This window comes from Epinephelus lanceolatus, chromosome 1 (assembly GCF_041903045.1).
Source record: "Epinephelus lanceolatus isolate andai-2023 chromosome 1, ASM4190304v1, whole genome shotgun sequence".
Taxonomy (NCBI): domain Eukaryota; kingdom Metazoa; phylum Chordata; class Actinopteri; order Perciformes; family Serranidae; genus Epinephelus; species Epinephelus lanceolatus.
This window is the reverse complement of record NC_135734.1, coordinates 13,037,018-13,052,720: the sequence shown is the minus strand read 5'-3', so window position 1 is coordinate 13,052,720 and position 15,703 is coordinate 13,037,018. Positions and strand designations below refer to the sequence as shown.

Here is a 15,703-nt window from a genome sequence, read left to right as displayed (position 1 = left end):
TGAGAACCACTGCTCTAGCACACATTGTTCATGCTATCAGTTTAATGAACAGACCAAGATATGCAAGTCCATAATGTTATTATGCTCACTAATTACAGTACATTGGCTACTTTTCTTCCACATTATGACCTGAAAGCAGCTTGTCATTATTTTCTCATTAGGTACAAGAGAAGAAGCATTGGCCTCCACAGTTCACACATGACAGTAACTTTAGACAGTGGTTAGACAATTAGTTGTTTGTCTACAAGAAAACCCTCTCAGAAACTGAACCCAAGTGTCCCATAGCTTTTCAGTATTCACTGTAGCTTGCCTACATTAAGTACCCGTAGACTTCTTTGCCTTTTGTTTTCCTTTAAAGAAGTTATCATGACTCATGAGGCCACCAGTATGTGACGCTTTCTTCTTTTCGGCTCAACTCGGCTCCACTCGGCTCCACTCGGAGACAAGGGGCGTGCACGGCTATGGTGCGTCTCAACCGGCGGTACAATCGGATGATCCCGGGCGGGCGGAGCCAAGTAGGAGGAAATGGTACTGTTGGCTGACTGCTCCCAAGAAAACCGGCGACGAGCATCCATACCCGGCAGTTTGACCGTACATCTTCGCTGTTTTCAAGTCACCTTTACTGCAACTGCAACCGAGCAAGACACATCTCTCAAGCAGAACTTCATTCACGCACTAAAACACATCGACATCTCGCTACTTATAAACCAAGCAACACTTGTATGCTGCCATTTCTAGAAATATCTGTGAAGGGCTCGGAGATTAACGTTATAGATAAACGGCTGCAGGATGGAGACGCAGATACATGTGCCCGTGGGGTCGCCGGTTATTAGAAAAATTCCCATTTTCGTGGACGAGCACAACGTGACGGAGGGGGCGATGAAGCTCATTAAAGAGCTGAGACCGGCGTGGGACACGAGCCATGTCAAGACCAAGGTAACGTTAGCCGCTAAGCTAGCTGTATGCTAGGCTAAGTTAAGATTGACAGCTCTGCAGCATCACCCAGCACTACCAGGCAGCCTGGAGGAGGGCCGTGGAAACATTATCTGCTGTCTAGGTTAATTTCTTAAAACAAACGACACACCGCTCTCTACCTTACTTTTGTTTTAAGGCGTCTTATTAGCTAAATAATATGGAAACGTTAGCTTAGCTAGCCCACGCCCCCAGACTTGAATTCTAAGTAAGATAAACTATCGTCACGAAGTTAAGTTACCCCAAAGGCAAGCAGGGATATATATTCCTATTACAGACAGTTTTATGTGTCCAAAGTACACAACACGTAGCACCAGATACAATAGTGAAGCCCAGTCACGGCCAGGTTAGTGTCTGAGACCATCTGATGGTGACGTGATGGTCAGTTTGGGTGAGAAATATGGTGAAGCAGAGACACACCTTATGAGACTGTGCCATAGCTGGGTGAACTCTGGTCACTGATAGTCAGCCTTGCTTCTTTATTATGTTGCTCACTTGTCAGTTTATAAAGTGTGTCTGGATGTTAATAGTTACAGAAATATTGCTATATATATGCTAGGCACACATATAGGCAAACGCATGCTGGGAGACCTTTCCTATTCAGCTATTTTATTAGGTAAAATGATAAGCAGTGTTTGCATGAATAAAGTCAATGAACAGACAGGATCAGAAAGCAGACGTGCAGGTCACATTACACAGGTCTGTGCCTGTTCTACAAATAAACCTGAAGGTGTGTCTGCTTAAGTTTGACACCTAACTTAAAACTGAGACTATTGCAACTTTTATAGCTCATGAAAATTCAGTGACAGCAGCAGGAAGGAGAGAGTTTCAAGGAAAATATCTGAGAGTTAAGCATTTCTGAGCTGTTACAGTGCAAGTACATACAGTAGCCTCTACAAACCTTTATAGAGACTATTTTACTGTATGCATTGTACTTTGTGTGTGTATATGTGTATATGTATATAGTAGGGATGGACCTGAGTACTCGATTTGAAAGTCAGTTTAAATATTTGCATTTCTCAGACAGGACGCAGTGATGTAACTGAAATCTGTGAGTATCTGCACAGATCCAAATTGCAAGAATGACAGATCTGCACACCCGCAGATTACATTTAATATTGTCAGTCAGACACACTTAATCTAGCTTTAATGGCAGAGTGGCGACCGGGCATCAGAGTGAAGTTTGGAAGTATTTCAACCATAGACTGTTAATAAAAAATGCACAACACGTCTCCACTTACTCCCACTATTAAATAGTGAAGCCAGCATGGCCTAGATATGGCCACAGCCATCCTGTGCCGGTGACGTCATTTTGAGCCAGTCTGTACAGCAGCGATCTCAGCAGTGTCGAGTTCCCGCCCATACATCTGTCTGACCAATCAGGAGCAGTGCCATTGATCACGAGCACACCAGTGGCAGGCACAGCTGTCAATCATGATGTCAGACCTCCTTTTTATAGCATTGAATAAATAACTAAAACCAAGCCAAACCAAAATGGGCACAAAGCAGCGTGGTAACAGCTACCTTAAATTACAGAAACCATATTTGGGAAAACATTTATTTGATGTGCATTTTGATTTTTTGTTTTGGTCCATGTCCCATCCACTAACATGGAGGGGGTGGAGCTTGTGACCCATATTGCAGCCAGCCACCAGGGGATTGAGATGTTTTGGCATAACTTTTTGGGAGCTGTCATGTCGTTCATCTTTATATACAGTCTATGATTTCGAGAAAATAAATGCATGTGCAGTGCAAGCTACATAATGTGTAAACTTGTGTTTCCTAGCCACTCTCTACACTCTGGCCTCCGGGAATGCAGCTTAGCTTTGCTTCCAGTTTTTACCAGTGGCCACTCACGGTATTGCAGCGTAAAAACCCCAAAAAGCATTTTCCCCATTGACCGACATTGTAAAAGAGACGTCTGTAAAACTGTTGACAGGACACCTCGAACAGCAAACAAGGTCAATTATGACTCTTTCGGTTATTAATTTTTTTTTTTTTTTATCATGGAGGTTTTCTATTTGAAAAACTTCCTCAACCAGAGAAAAGCAATTTAAATTTCTGTGACGTCATCACAGTGTAAAAGTCTATGAGCCAAGTGTGAGTTCATGGGTGGGGCTAGCAGGATGAAACATTACTGTGCATATTAAGTAAGCTGCATACTGTGTAAGTAAACCCGGAGGCTATAAACCTTTTCAGCGTATGTTCCGGGAAAGCAGTTCCATTGGACTGAATAGGTGCTATCTTGACGTCTGGTTTCTAGCTATATACATCTATGTTTTGGACCCTGTTCTTAGGTTAGATTTATTTTGCAAGTACATCAGAATTGATGTGAGTACTTTAACTGTCCATCTCTAGTATATAAGTGTATATAAATGACTGTATGTAGTTTTATGTTATTTGTATGTTTGTTTTATGTGTGTGTACTGTGAAAGGGCTACAACTTACATTTCTTTGTGCAAGCTTGTGTTGTAAAATGACAAATAAAATGGACCTTGAATCTTAACATAAGAAAATATTACTTAAAATGATTATTTAATCTACTACTTGTTGCAGCAGTACATGAAATTGCATAAAATTCATTTAAAATATTTAAATAACTAAAAAGGTAATAAATACACACCAAGACACATTTCTCTCAGAAATAAAAAGAACACATTAAAAACAGAGAGAAGGGAAAAAATGACAAAAGTTAAATCTAACAAATCCCTTTTAAGGCAAGATTTAAACATTGCGTAAAATTAATTGAGATGAAGTTGCATTCCCCTATCTCTGATTAAAAAAAAAACGTTTTTCTGCTTCTTTCCAAAGTAGCATATTAACCCAGCGTCGGCATTCTGCCCTCAGTAGCCTTCACCACTTCTGTTGAACATTTTACTCTGTCAGTTACATATTCAACAGCCTGATCAGTGTGTAACAGAAAATATGTGAGCCGGATTTTGCCTTTAATAAAGCCAGTACACATGTGTAAAATGCAAGTGCAGATTATGACACATATCAAGGGTTTTCCATCATAATAAACGCTTATTGATTAATGATATAATGATATTAAATTAGACAGTGTCAGATAGTATCCAAAGAATTTGTCCACAAGAAATGATACAACTCTCAACACATGGAAAAAGTTGTAAGATTTCTAAATGCAAGCAAAACCAAAACAATATGTGTAGCTGATTGTTATTGTCCATATATACAGATAGGCCTGTATATGTGTAGCTGATTGTTATTGTCCATATACAGGCCTATCTGTTTGTTCATGTGAAGAAAAACTAGCACATCAACACACATGGGTGTGCAGTCAAGATAATGTCAGCACACATTCACAGTATATAACAATGAATCAAAATAAACAGTGAGTGGGGCCATACACTATAAGTAATCGATGGTTACATTATTGTATCCATCTCCGGTATACATTTCTCTTTCAACCAGTATGAAACTAAAAGCTGTACGAAAAGCTTCACCACATCATTATCACACACACACACACACACACACACACACACACACACACACACACACACACGTGTGTTATTGAGCAATCCATTTTACAGATGCAGCTTGTCAGGGCGGGGAAGATGCATAATTGATTCCTTGTAAAATGATCAAGTGACTGATGTGTCGTGGCCAGGTCAAAGTCCTTGGATTAACTCTGACAGTGGGCACCATTGAACACCATGTACTGTTATTACTCTCCCCAGTGGCACGTTTTGAACACAGTTACGCCAGCCATGTGTTTACATCCTGCTGGCTAATCTCTCTGAATCCAACACCCCACCCATTCACACACCTGCAGATGAGGACGCAACAGTGTTTACCTTGACCTCTGCAGGCCAGACCAGCAGAGCTTTTCTCAGTGATCAACATCCAAACAGGCTTTATGTCCCAGTGGAAGCTTTTGTCAGTCAGACCTCATATGGTGTTGTACAGCTGCACGACTGGTGAAGTATTCACGTTACGGGTCACAGCTGAAAATAGAGTGAGGAGAGTGTGAGATTAATGTAAAAAAGTGTTATTTGGTTGAGTTTGGGAGGATGTTCCTGAGCAGCGGGACCATTGTTTTGATGGGAGCGGGAAGCGCTAAATGTGGTGAGGAGCAGCAGGGCAGCACTGTTGACAGAAACACCTGATTAGCCCCGCCACCTGGACAGGAAGACTTTTACTGTAAATACACACTGTCCATTTCCAAACATCACACACAGACACACACACACACACACACACACACACACTGAGTTCCGAAAAAACAGCAGAGTGTGCCAACAGCAACAGAGCATCAGTCTCTTTTTACAACTTTCTCATGCTGAAGACAGAACGATTCCTCTCTGCCAAAGAAAGGCAGCTTCAGAGGCCTCGCAGTCAGACCCCAGAACGTAGACTCATACATGGAAAAAAAGAAAGCGTCAGGCAGTATATGGCAGAATGTTTACCTCTGTCTGGGTCCAAGCTTATCGCTGTCTGTCGATGTATTGATCGCAGGTCTTAGCAGTGTATTGTGTGGCGGGTAGAAGGGATCAGTCATGTGGTAGCAAAGGCGTGTATGCTTGTGTATGTACGGTCATAACAGGGATGCCTGCGCGCCCATCTTTGTGGTCAGCCACGTGTGGAATGCCAGATATGTGTGAGTGAGCGTCTGGGCCGGGGGAGATGCAGGCAGCGTGTATGTTGTTATTGTGTTCGCTGCAGTGGGATGGACTGGCCCACTGGTTTCCACTGGAGTGATGTTGTCACTCAGATATTTAAGGCCTAGCTTTAGACACAGAGGGCTTTTTGCTTACTCTTCATTTTAGGAGAGGCATTTGACTTAACTTGTTAACTCACTGATGCAGTGCCAACACCACCCTGCAGATGAGTCAAGTAGTCTTGGTTGCGGTCAGCACAGAGAGGGTGTGGTTGGACGTGCTTCACTCAGGATAAGTGGGAACTTTGGATGCTTGTCAAAGCCCTATGTGTTTAACTTGCTGCATTTAATACACCTGCAGACTGTAGTGTGCAATGCCAAGGTCTGCGTTGTCATTATATAAAATGTTACTAAGTGGTTTATAGGGTAAAGTGAAATTGTATCCACTGTTTTAGAATCAAGCATGTTCTTTTTAATCTTCAAAAATGTTGTCATGTGCTGGAGTAAATGGCAAATCTGGAATTATATCAAACAAAGCCTAACCAAATGAACTGTATTAGCAATATTCATACATCATTTTTCCTTCTAGATAATTGAAGAGTAAGTGCTACCTGTCAGATTACTCTTTTCCTCAACTGCTTAAACACGTCATTTTCTGAAATACTGTTCTCAGAGTAATAAGTTCAATCACCGCATCAGTTTATATTGTACAGCATTAGGGTTGTAACAGACAAAGAATTATGTGAGTCGAATCAGATTTAGCTGTTCAGTACAAATACTCGACTATTTGCCCCTTTTTCATATCAAGTTTGGTGACAGCGCCATTCACGTAATATTGTTAAACAAGCCAAGTTAACCGTTTGAGCTAATGTGATGTAACTACGCTGACAACAAATTGGAAATTTGCAAAAACGTTTTTTTGCCGACACTAGAAATCAAACAAAATCCAGAAACTATATTGTGTTAAGTTGCTGTTCTAAGCAAAAGACAAAAGATAAAGTTATCTCAGGGCCCGACTGGGCAAAGCCTGTCTTCCTGCAGGCAGCTGCCTCCATCTCACTCACGCACACCCTGGGTCTGGGTCTGCAGCTGCCTGGGCTGGAGAGCAGCAGGACTGAAAAAAACTGACTGACTGAAAAAAGACTGCTCAACTTGCCGAAACTCAGTCAGCTGAGGGGTCTCAGATTGATTATTTAATGCTTTGACTTTTGGGGCAGCACTATACAGCATAGGAAATCACTTGTAGCAGAAACACCAAATAAATAGTATCAAGACTCATCAGCATACTTAAAAAAAAGGTCTGCATTCAGTTTACTAAGACAACAACTTAATTTTTTTGTTGTTGTGTTGTCGAGTGCATTGTTAAAATATGCCAGTGACATGTTTTTGCAGAATCTCTTTTATTGTTGGTTGCCCAGCAGTCTCTTAAGGTGCTGCTAGACACAATATTCACAATTATCCCAATAATGGATATTCACCGCAATTAGCTTATTGTGAGACATGACAGTTGGAATCTAGATAAAAATGCAAGTCACTTTTTGAGTCTAGTGTTTATAGGTAAAAAAAACATAGTGGTGATACATGTTTAAAATAGCTCTTGCAGCCTGATGCCATGTGCAATATCTAGGTTGTACATATCAATACAGTACATTAATCTGTTGCAAACAACTGCATCATGAGGAAGTTGATGAAACATCAATGTATATTTTATACTTAAAATAAATTATACAGGTTTTTAAATGACTGAATGTGCCAAGATTTACATGTTGAATTTAATTTGTTTTAAAAAGCATCATGGTGAATGCTTGGCATTTATGCAGTATTTGTGGTCTGAGGGCACGTATGACAGTGATTCTGTAAAGAATGTTGTTCTATGGTACATATATGCCATGTAGGTCAGAGCTGCATGGTGTCTGCACTGTTGGTCCTGACCTTAAAACAGCTGATAGCTTTAGAGAACACACAACTTCAAAGATTTTCTTTGGGAAGCACTCAGCACAGTCAAAGTTTGGGTGTATTCTTCTGTATCTCAGGTTAAATGATTTCTTCTCTTCATCTTCCAGCTCTTCACTGATGGAACCACCAACAAGCTAGTGGGCTGCTATGTGGAGGAAAGTCCAGAGGATGTGGTCTTGGTCCGAGTATACGGGAACAAGACAGAACTGATTGTGGACAGAGACAATGAGCTCAAAAGCTTTCAGGTAGTGTAATAGCAGATGAGTCTAAAGTGCTTGGCTCTCCTGTGACTTTGAAAATAGTTTTTCCCTTCTAACGCTGTTAATGTGTTGTGTTTTCTTTTGTCTCTTCTATAGGTGCTACATGCTAATGGTTGTGCTCCTCGCCTCTACTGCACCTTTCAGAATGGCATCTGCTATGAGTTCATGCAGGGGGACGCTCTTGGGACGCAGGACGTCAGGGATCCTTCCTTACTAAGGTTGGGACATGGTAGAGTCATGGGACTACTCATGATTTTTACTGACTTAGCTCAGAGATGTAACACAAGTGGCATTGTCCAATTGTGCTCAGAATCAGTCTAGGTTTCCACACTGCACTTATAGACACAAACTGCTTTACAATGTAGCAATACCTCAACACCGCTCAGGAAAGAGGCAAATGAAGCAAGAACATAGGAGTCACATGCAAATAGTAGTTGGCGGATGGTTGATAATGGAGAAACAAATCATCAAAGGCCAATTCCAAAATTAAGTTTGGATTCAGAAGAGTTTCAGTTGTTGTAAAGTGCACAAAGAAATCAGTACTAATTCTTTATCTGTTAAAACTCATTATCCTTGGTGTTGGCTTTTAAACACTCCTATGTCTACATCAACTCAGTGTGTGTCACATGGTGTATTCAGTTGACTCTTTCCAGGAACTCTGAATTCCTTGAACTGGAGACTCATTCAGTGTAGCTGAACTGAAGTGATGTATGGGTTCATGTTGAAACCTAGTCATCTTTTTGTGTGTCTGTCTCCTCGCAGAATGATAGCCAGGGAGATGGCTCGTATCCATGCCATCCATGCACACAATGGCTGCATCCCCAAACCCAACCTGTGGATCAAGATGCGAAAATACTTCTCCCTCGTGGCCACCGAGTTCACCGACCAAGCGTCCAACGTTAGGTGAGATCTGGCTTCTCAGCTGCCTCTCAGCAGCTCTTGGTGGGTGATCCTGCTTGTGGCTCAGCACACACACACACACACACACACACACACACACACACACACACACACATGCACTCTGATAATCATGCAAATAGTTCCTGAAGCGCAGCCTGATTTGCCTGTAACATTAGTAATGAGGATGGAGTCAATTTACCCTGAGCCTGATATCATCTGAGAGCACTCAGTGAAGTAGTTTTATCAAACGTTTTTGCACCAGGATGTGTTCCCCTGTTTAATTCTCTAGGTACCAGAGGTCGTTAATATGGCACATGATGTACTTACAGAATAGTCATCTGGCTTACTGTGGATTCAGGAAGTGAGAGGATACTGCCAAGGTTAATACTAGAAGGTGGTGTCTTTTTCTTTATGACAGAACAGAAGCTTTGCAACCACCTTTACTGTTTTGTGAAAGCATATTTTTAGCCACACGAGCATGTCAATGCTGTTTCCCCTGATGATGAATCCAACTTCGGCAATCTGACTTTTTATTTAGCACCATTTCACTTGTCCAATATTTTGGTTTATGACTAATTACCTGCAAAACTAGACACATTCCCACCAGCTGTGCATTTTGTTTAGTGCTTAGTAATTTATTATTTCATGATGACGACATCATGTGCTGAATCATCGGCTGTATATTGAACTGAACAACCTCAGAGAAAGTTAGAGACGAGAGAAAGTTGACAGCATGTTAAACTTTTGTTCAGTCTCCATCTTTTCTGTCATTACCTGTACTGTTTTATGCAGCCAAGTTCACAAAATAAAATTTTGTCAGATAACTAAACAAATATGAAATAGAGATTTGATCTGGTGTCATAAACACTTCCTGTTAACAAGCAGTCAACACTTATTCCTGTCAGTCATTAATCCAGGTTAATGGCTTAATCCAGGTTACCTTTACTGTATATGTTGTTATGGCCAAGCATAGATGTTGCAGGAAAGAAATGCATTACTGAAAATGTGGTTCATAATGGAAGGATGGAACGTTTTAGCAATCAAGGCAGCTGTTGTAATTTATAAATCACACTGCTTCTGACCAACTTTAAACCCTGAAAGTTTATAACTCCTAGAATTTATCTAATAACTTTTGACTCCTGGGCTGACACACACATAAGGCTGGTGCATTTGGCATTGAGAAATGTATTTAATGGAATTGCATTTTCATCTCAGGAAAAGAGGAAGGAAAAGCAGTTCAGGCTGAAGATGGTTTGGTTTGCATCTTGGCACCAGAGCTGTGGAGCCGACAAAGGTGGACCGTTTCATAACCTGGCCAGCTGCCCAGTCACAGCAGATATCTTTCTTCTGATGGCTATTAGATTAAGTCCAGCATGTGGCTTATATAACTGTAACAATAATAGCCGACTGGATTAGGGAGTCTGAGGCATGCAGTGGGCCAGCAGATGTTTGCTCAGCTCAGTGTATCGGGTCACTTTACTCTCTTCCTTGGTTACACTGACAGCTAGAGTGTCCTGGTCCTGGACAGCCGACACTTGTGGCCCTGTGGTCAGAAGCAGATTGTATAAAAGCCCAGATGTTAACTGGCATTGTCAGAGATCTATGTGATGTGTAATATTCCAGTGTGATGCAAAATTACTCCACCTCTCATAGATTAACAGTGTCATATCTCTGCTATACACCAGGCAGGGGCTGAACAGTTGAGACTCAGCCTCCGTCCCAGCTTTCTCTCATCTCCTGCTATCAGGCTGACGGTGGATTAAGTCCCATAAGCCCATTACCGGTAGCACTGGGGTCTTTGCTTGGCACACCAGTCTGGTTAGCTGAGAAACTAACTCAGCGACTTAACCCTTTCTCCACTAGCCAGTAATACCACTTTCAGACTGACACAGATTTGTCAACGTGCGTCATATGAGTGGGGCTGAACTCAGGTTGGATGTATGAATGTTCAGCAGGCCTGTGTCACATGCACAGAGATAGAGAAGGGCAGATATCTGAATAAATACAGCTGCAGGAGGTGCATAAATGCCATTTTCAAGCACAGTATGTATATGCAGTGATGGAATAAATCACATATCAGATGGTTATAATTAGATCTCACAGGTCATTTCAAAAGGAGACATAGAAGTGTAGCCATAGTGATTTGGTAACACTCTGCAGCACTGCGAGTGTCCACTGAGATCTTATTTCTCTGTAACTGTGCTCCCAGGAGCCAGCAGGCCGTAGCCCCACTGAGCCTGTGTGCTGTTTGTGCATGTTGGCCTCAGCTGTTATCACTGCACGTGTGTTCCCACTTTGTGATGATCCAAAAACAAGCAAAACGCTGTTTGTTTTAGTCAGTAACAACTAGCAAAACTATTTCTGTCACTTTCCTTCATTGTGATTGCGGAGCCGGTGTCGTGTTGCAGACACTTGTGTTTGCATATTTGTCACAGCCGGTCAAGAGAAGCATCTGGGGAAAATGTGTGTGGAAAAAGTTGACCTCTCTCCTATCTCTCCCTGTCCAGAATACAGCAGGAGGTGCCCAGCAAAGCTGTGCTGGAGCAGGAGATGGTGTGGATGAAGGAGCATCTCTCCACTCTGGGCTCCCCTGTGGTGCTCTGCCATAATGACCTGCTCTGCAAGAACATCATTCACAACAGCAAAGAGGGTGAGTGCCCCAGTGTTTCCTGTGGCACGACGGGTTTGCTCTGAGGGCAGTGTTACATCCGAGCATAGACTTCCTCCTAATTTGTGCTTCGTGGGTAGAGTAGCAGATGCATTTCACAGCTACAACCACCTAGGTGTGCTTTGAGGAAATATTTTCTTTTCTTATGTGACTTTTTTCTTTTCTGTTGCTGCTTGCTGTTTTACTTCTTTGGCAGATACTTTGCTGTGGCAGCCCACAAAATGTTGCCAGTGCAAACATTGTACTTTCTACCTAAATGGTGCCAGTTTGATTGACTTCCTCTGCCACAGCCTGAAGAGCCTGTGAGCAGGCACACCTTTATACACTTTACATTTTACGTGTCCTCTTTGTTGTCTCACAGGTCATGTTCGCTTTATAGACTATGAATACTCCAGCTACAACTACCAGGCATTCGACATCGGCAACCACTTCAATGAATTTGCAGGTTTGTCGAACCAGTGTGATTTGTGTGTTAGAGTTAAAGGGCTAGTTTTGAACTGGGGTTGTTCAGTAGATCAGTTTGTACAGGCAGGAGTACAAACACGGAAGCTACTGCTGTGAATGGGGCAGCAACAAAACATATTGTTGCCACTTAAGTCCCTCCTAAAAAAAAAAAAAAAAAAACAATATCAGTTTAAGTGTATGCTACATTTAGAATACTCTCACTGCTTTTCCTGAAGCCGTTAAATGGCTCTCTTCAAAGCCAGACTCTATTGAGAAAGACAGCGATTTAACATCGCTGAACACTACCTGCTGGTGCACTGATGCCTCTATCAGTTATTTTGTTTGGGTTACTGTGTGACTTTGGTTTTTTAAAGGGTTAGTTTGGATTTAACAAAGTCAAACAATAACGCAAACTAACTAAGGGAATGAGGCAGTGGTAGATCAGCAGCTCCTCTGTTTAGCAAGCCAAACTGAGTGTGCTGACAGACATCTACTGTATGTAATACACTATGGATAAGTTCAACTATGGATAAGTTCCCCATACAACCCCCCCTTCAAAAAATCCAAACAATCCCTTTAATGTTATATCCAGCGTGGCATCTTGTACAACTGTGTGTCCGTGTGTGTGGTCAGGAATGGCGGAGCTGGATTATGGACTGTACCCGAGTCGGGAGATGCAGATGGAGTGGCTCAAAGTGTACCTGCAGGCATACAAATTCTTCACCAAGAAAACAGAGGAGGTCAGCCAGCGAGAGCTGGAGACACTCTATGTACAGGTCAACAAGTTTGCTCTGGTGAGACACACACACCTTCTCTTACACACTCATACCCACAGTGCCTCACATTACTTTACCTCATCTGATATCTGCTTTGTCTCTATTAAGGCTTCTCACTTCTTTTGGGGCTTCTGGGCGCTCATCCAGGCCAAATACTCCTCCATCGACTTCGACTTCCTCGGGTAAGTCTCTGTGTGAGTGTATGAAAGATGTAGAGCTGTGTGTAATGACCCCCCCTGTGTAGGATATTACATAAGTGATAGGTCAGCCTGTGTGACTGAAAAGAATCTGTCTGTGTGGGTTAAACAGAGCATTGTAAAAGACTGAAACCCAAAACCCAAAAGCAAAGTCTCATTTCTTTTGTATGCATCCATACCACTTAACACTTCCTGCCAACACTGGACAACAAGCTTGCCCCCACCTAGTAGTTCACAGAGAGGAGGTAGACCTAAGGAAAGATATGACTGGCAACCCAATCACTCTCACCTCACAGAGGAAGAAAGCAGTGAAACAAAACAGTGGATAAATAAAGTAAATAAATAAAAGAAAACAATATCTGTAATAGCTTCACTATAATTGTAGTTTATATTTCCTCACATATAACCTGAGAATAAATCAAACTTATGGCTGTTCTTGCAGGTACGCTGTGCTACGTTTCAACCAGTACTTTGAGACCAAACCTGCAGTGATGGCCCTGCAGATCCCAGAATGAGAGGAGATGGAGAAAGACAGACTGCGGAGAGAAGACAGGAGGGAAGGTGTAACAGGTTCTATGCTGGGACTTCCTGTAGGGTGGGAACTCTTCTCTGTGAGCCAGCTGTTGATGGACCTCTGCTCAGTCTACCCAGCATCCTTTTTCTGCAACAAGCGCAATTACTCTTTCATTGCCCCAACGTAGCTCCACGTCTGTCACAACTCTAGCTCAAGAATGATGAAACTTCAGTGAGCTCTGTGTGTATGTGTGTGAGTGTATGCTTGTGTATGTTTGTGTACTTAATTTATCTTGATAAACCCTGACGTCTCGCTTTCCCTCTTCGGGCAGCTGAACAAGGCATAGTGAGCAGAGCCGTCTGAGTTTAGGGTAGAGATCACAGACTTGCTTTATCGTCTGTCACTCTGGCGCCAAAATGTTCCACAACGCTGGTAATGAAGGTCAAAAGAGGGATGAGACTGTTAAGGAGGGTTTGATGCTGACATTGGCAGATAGTTTGTCCTGCTCTCTGTGCACTGTATCTATGGCTCATTGCCACGGCCTCGTTATAGTTAGAAACTGACTACAGAGGCATTTCACCTGGGATTCCTCAGATTTTGCATGTGGTGTGTGTGGTGAGACCATTCCTCCTTCTGTCTGCAGACATTTTAACACTTTAAGTTCTGACTCGTGCGATCCTTCCTCTTTTCTTCCTCTGTCTTTGATGCTAAGTGCTCATAGCTGCTGTATTTCTGCACTGCACTTCCCAGAGATTACCTGTGCATCAAACCCTGTGGACGGTACTGTGTTGTTTGTTTCCTCTGGTTTTCTTCTGTCGTTGCAGTTTGAGCTTCAGTATCTCTTGTAGTTATTCCAAGCAAACTACTGCTGCTGCTAGAAATGCAAAACAAACTTCTCTGTGTGCTAGTGGACTTCTCTTTAGGAAGAACCTCCACTGAGTCCGTGGAACAGCAAATGGAAAAGCTTTTCATGGACTAGCTGTAGGTTGAATCACTATTGTGTTATAGCAATCGGTGATAGAGAGTAGCTTAATGTGCATTTATTTATTTATGTGAAGACGTGGATTACTTAACATCTCAGGTGAAACAGCTCCTCAGTTTGGGTTGTTTTGTGTTGAACTTGGAATTGATATGAAGCAGGAGGGGAGATAGATGTTGGGTAAAAAGAGAGGACCTGTGTAAACGTCACTCTCAACTCTGTGTGCATTGCTGTCCTCGAACCGTTTTCCACCTTTTTGACTTTTATGGTTACAGCGAATCGCTCTGTTAAACTTTCCATTTAAACTTTCCAGACCTCTTGGAAAATCACAACCTCTGTCACCCCCACTGCCAACCCCTCCTTTTCTCTTTTATGCCCTCCTGTGTCTGCTCCCTCCTCACTGTTACTATCTATGTTCTGCTCCCACCACAGTTTTGTTTCATATCTTCCTTTTTGTGTTGAGATTGAGGCAGTAGCACCTGTTCCACGGGCCATCTTACCATCAGAGACTGCTCTCAGCCCCACACTGTAATCTATTCCTATTCACATCCCAGATTTGGAGCTAAATTTTGTTACGTAATCAGACATTGCGTAAGTTATATCTGGGGTCAAATCAAGTGTAGTTTTCAAAATGAGGCAAGAGTGGGTTATCTGGGGCTGTGCTGCTGTCATGAGAGCCCCCTATTACTGGGATGAAAGAGCATAGATTCAGACTCTCCAGAGATGTAGTCATTAAAAAAAAAAAAAACAGACACGCACAGTGTCTGTAAAAGCAAAAATACTATAACTCCACTGATTATATGCATCGAAGTCTGTTTCCAGGTGTTAGCGAGTACTACAGTATGTGTGAAAAAGGTTGTATCAAGCCTGTCGTGTCTCCAGAGGGAGCTGTGTGAAGTCTGATAAATGTCCTCAAGTGATGTCACTTAGGTCAGCGTTTGCTGAAGACTACATGTTAGAAAATGGAAAAAAAAAAATTCTAGAGGTGTGGAGTTGGATTTAAGTGAGCTTACCAGACCTTACCACAGCACGCAGCTCATATCTGCTGGAGGCTAGCAACTCCAGGCTACATTAGATGCCACCCATGGGGCTTCATTTTGGTGTGTTATCCGGCGACTCCTGATCTTTTTTATCAGCCGTGATGCGAAAAACCAGGCGAGACCTGTTGCTTGTGTGGGTATATCATGGTATGAAACACACAGGTACTGTAGCTTCAGCAAGAGAGAAAGCAATGACGTCACTTAAACAACTTGTGTAGTCTTTTTAAGTACTTATTACATACTTACATAATGCGTAATTACATACACAGGTTTTGCTTGAGAAGTGAAGCTGATCATTATTTATGTCAGTCGATCAATCAGTTTCAACTCTATTTGAGTTCAGATTTGACAAAGCTTCTTCAGAGCCACAAAAGAC

The 15,703-nt window shown here is 42.2% G+C and overlaps 1 protein-coding gene across 1 annotated transcript; it reads left to right on the top strand.

The window, feature by feature from the left end:
- Positions 1 to 542: 542 nt before the first annotated feature.
- etnk2 (ethanolamine kinase 2) lies at positions 543 to 15,266 on the top strand. The gene is made up of 9 exons (XM_033625485.2): positions 543 to 936; positions 7,657 to 7,794; positions 7,906 to 8,027; positions 8,572 to 8,712; positions 11,217 to 11,359; positions 11,739 to 11,822; positions 12,455 to 12,615; positions 12,706 to 12,779; positions 13,237 to 15,266. The coding sequence occupies exons 1-9, from the start codon at positions 790 to 792 to the stop codon at positions 13,307 to 13,309; spliced, it is 1,083 nt and encodes a 360-aa protein (XP_033481376.1). The 5' UTR covers positions 543 to 789; the 3' UTR covers positions 13,310 to 15,266.
- The last annotated feature ends 437 nt before the right edge of the window (positions 15,267 to 15,703 follow it).

Coding starts and splice junctions, on each gene's coding strand:
- etnk2 (XM_033625485.2), top strand. CDS start 790: ATGGAGACGCAGATACATGTGCCCGTGGGGTCGCCGGTTATTAGAAAA. Junction 8,713..11,216: donor GACCAAGCGTCCAACGTTAG/GTGAGATCTGGC, acceptor CTCCCTGTCCAG/AATACAGCAGGAGGTGCCCA. Junction 11,360..11,738: donor CATTCACAACAGCAAAGAGG/GTGAGTGCCCCA, acceptor GTTGTCTCACAG/GTCATGTTCGCTTTATAGAC.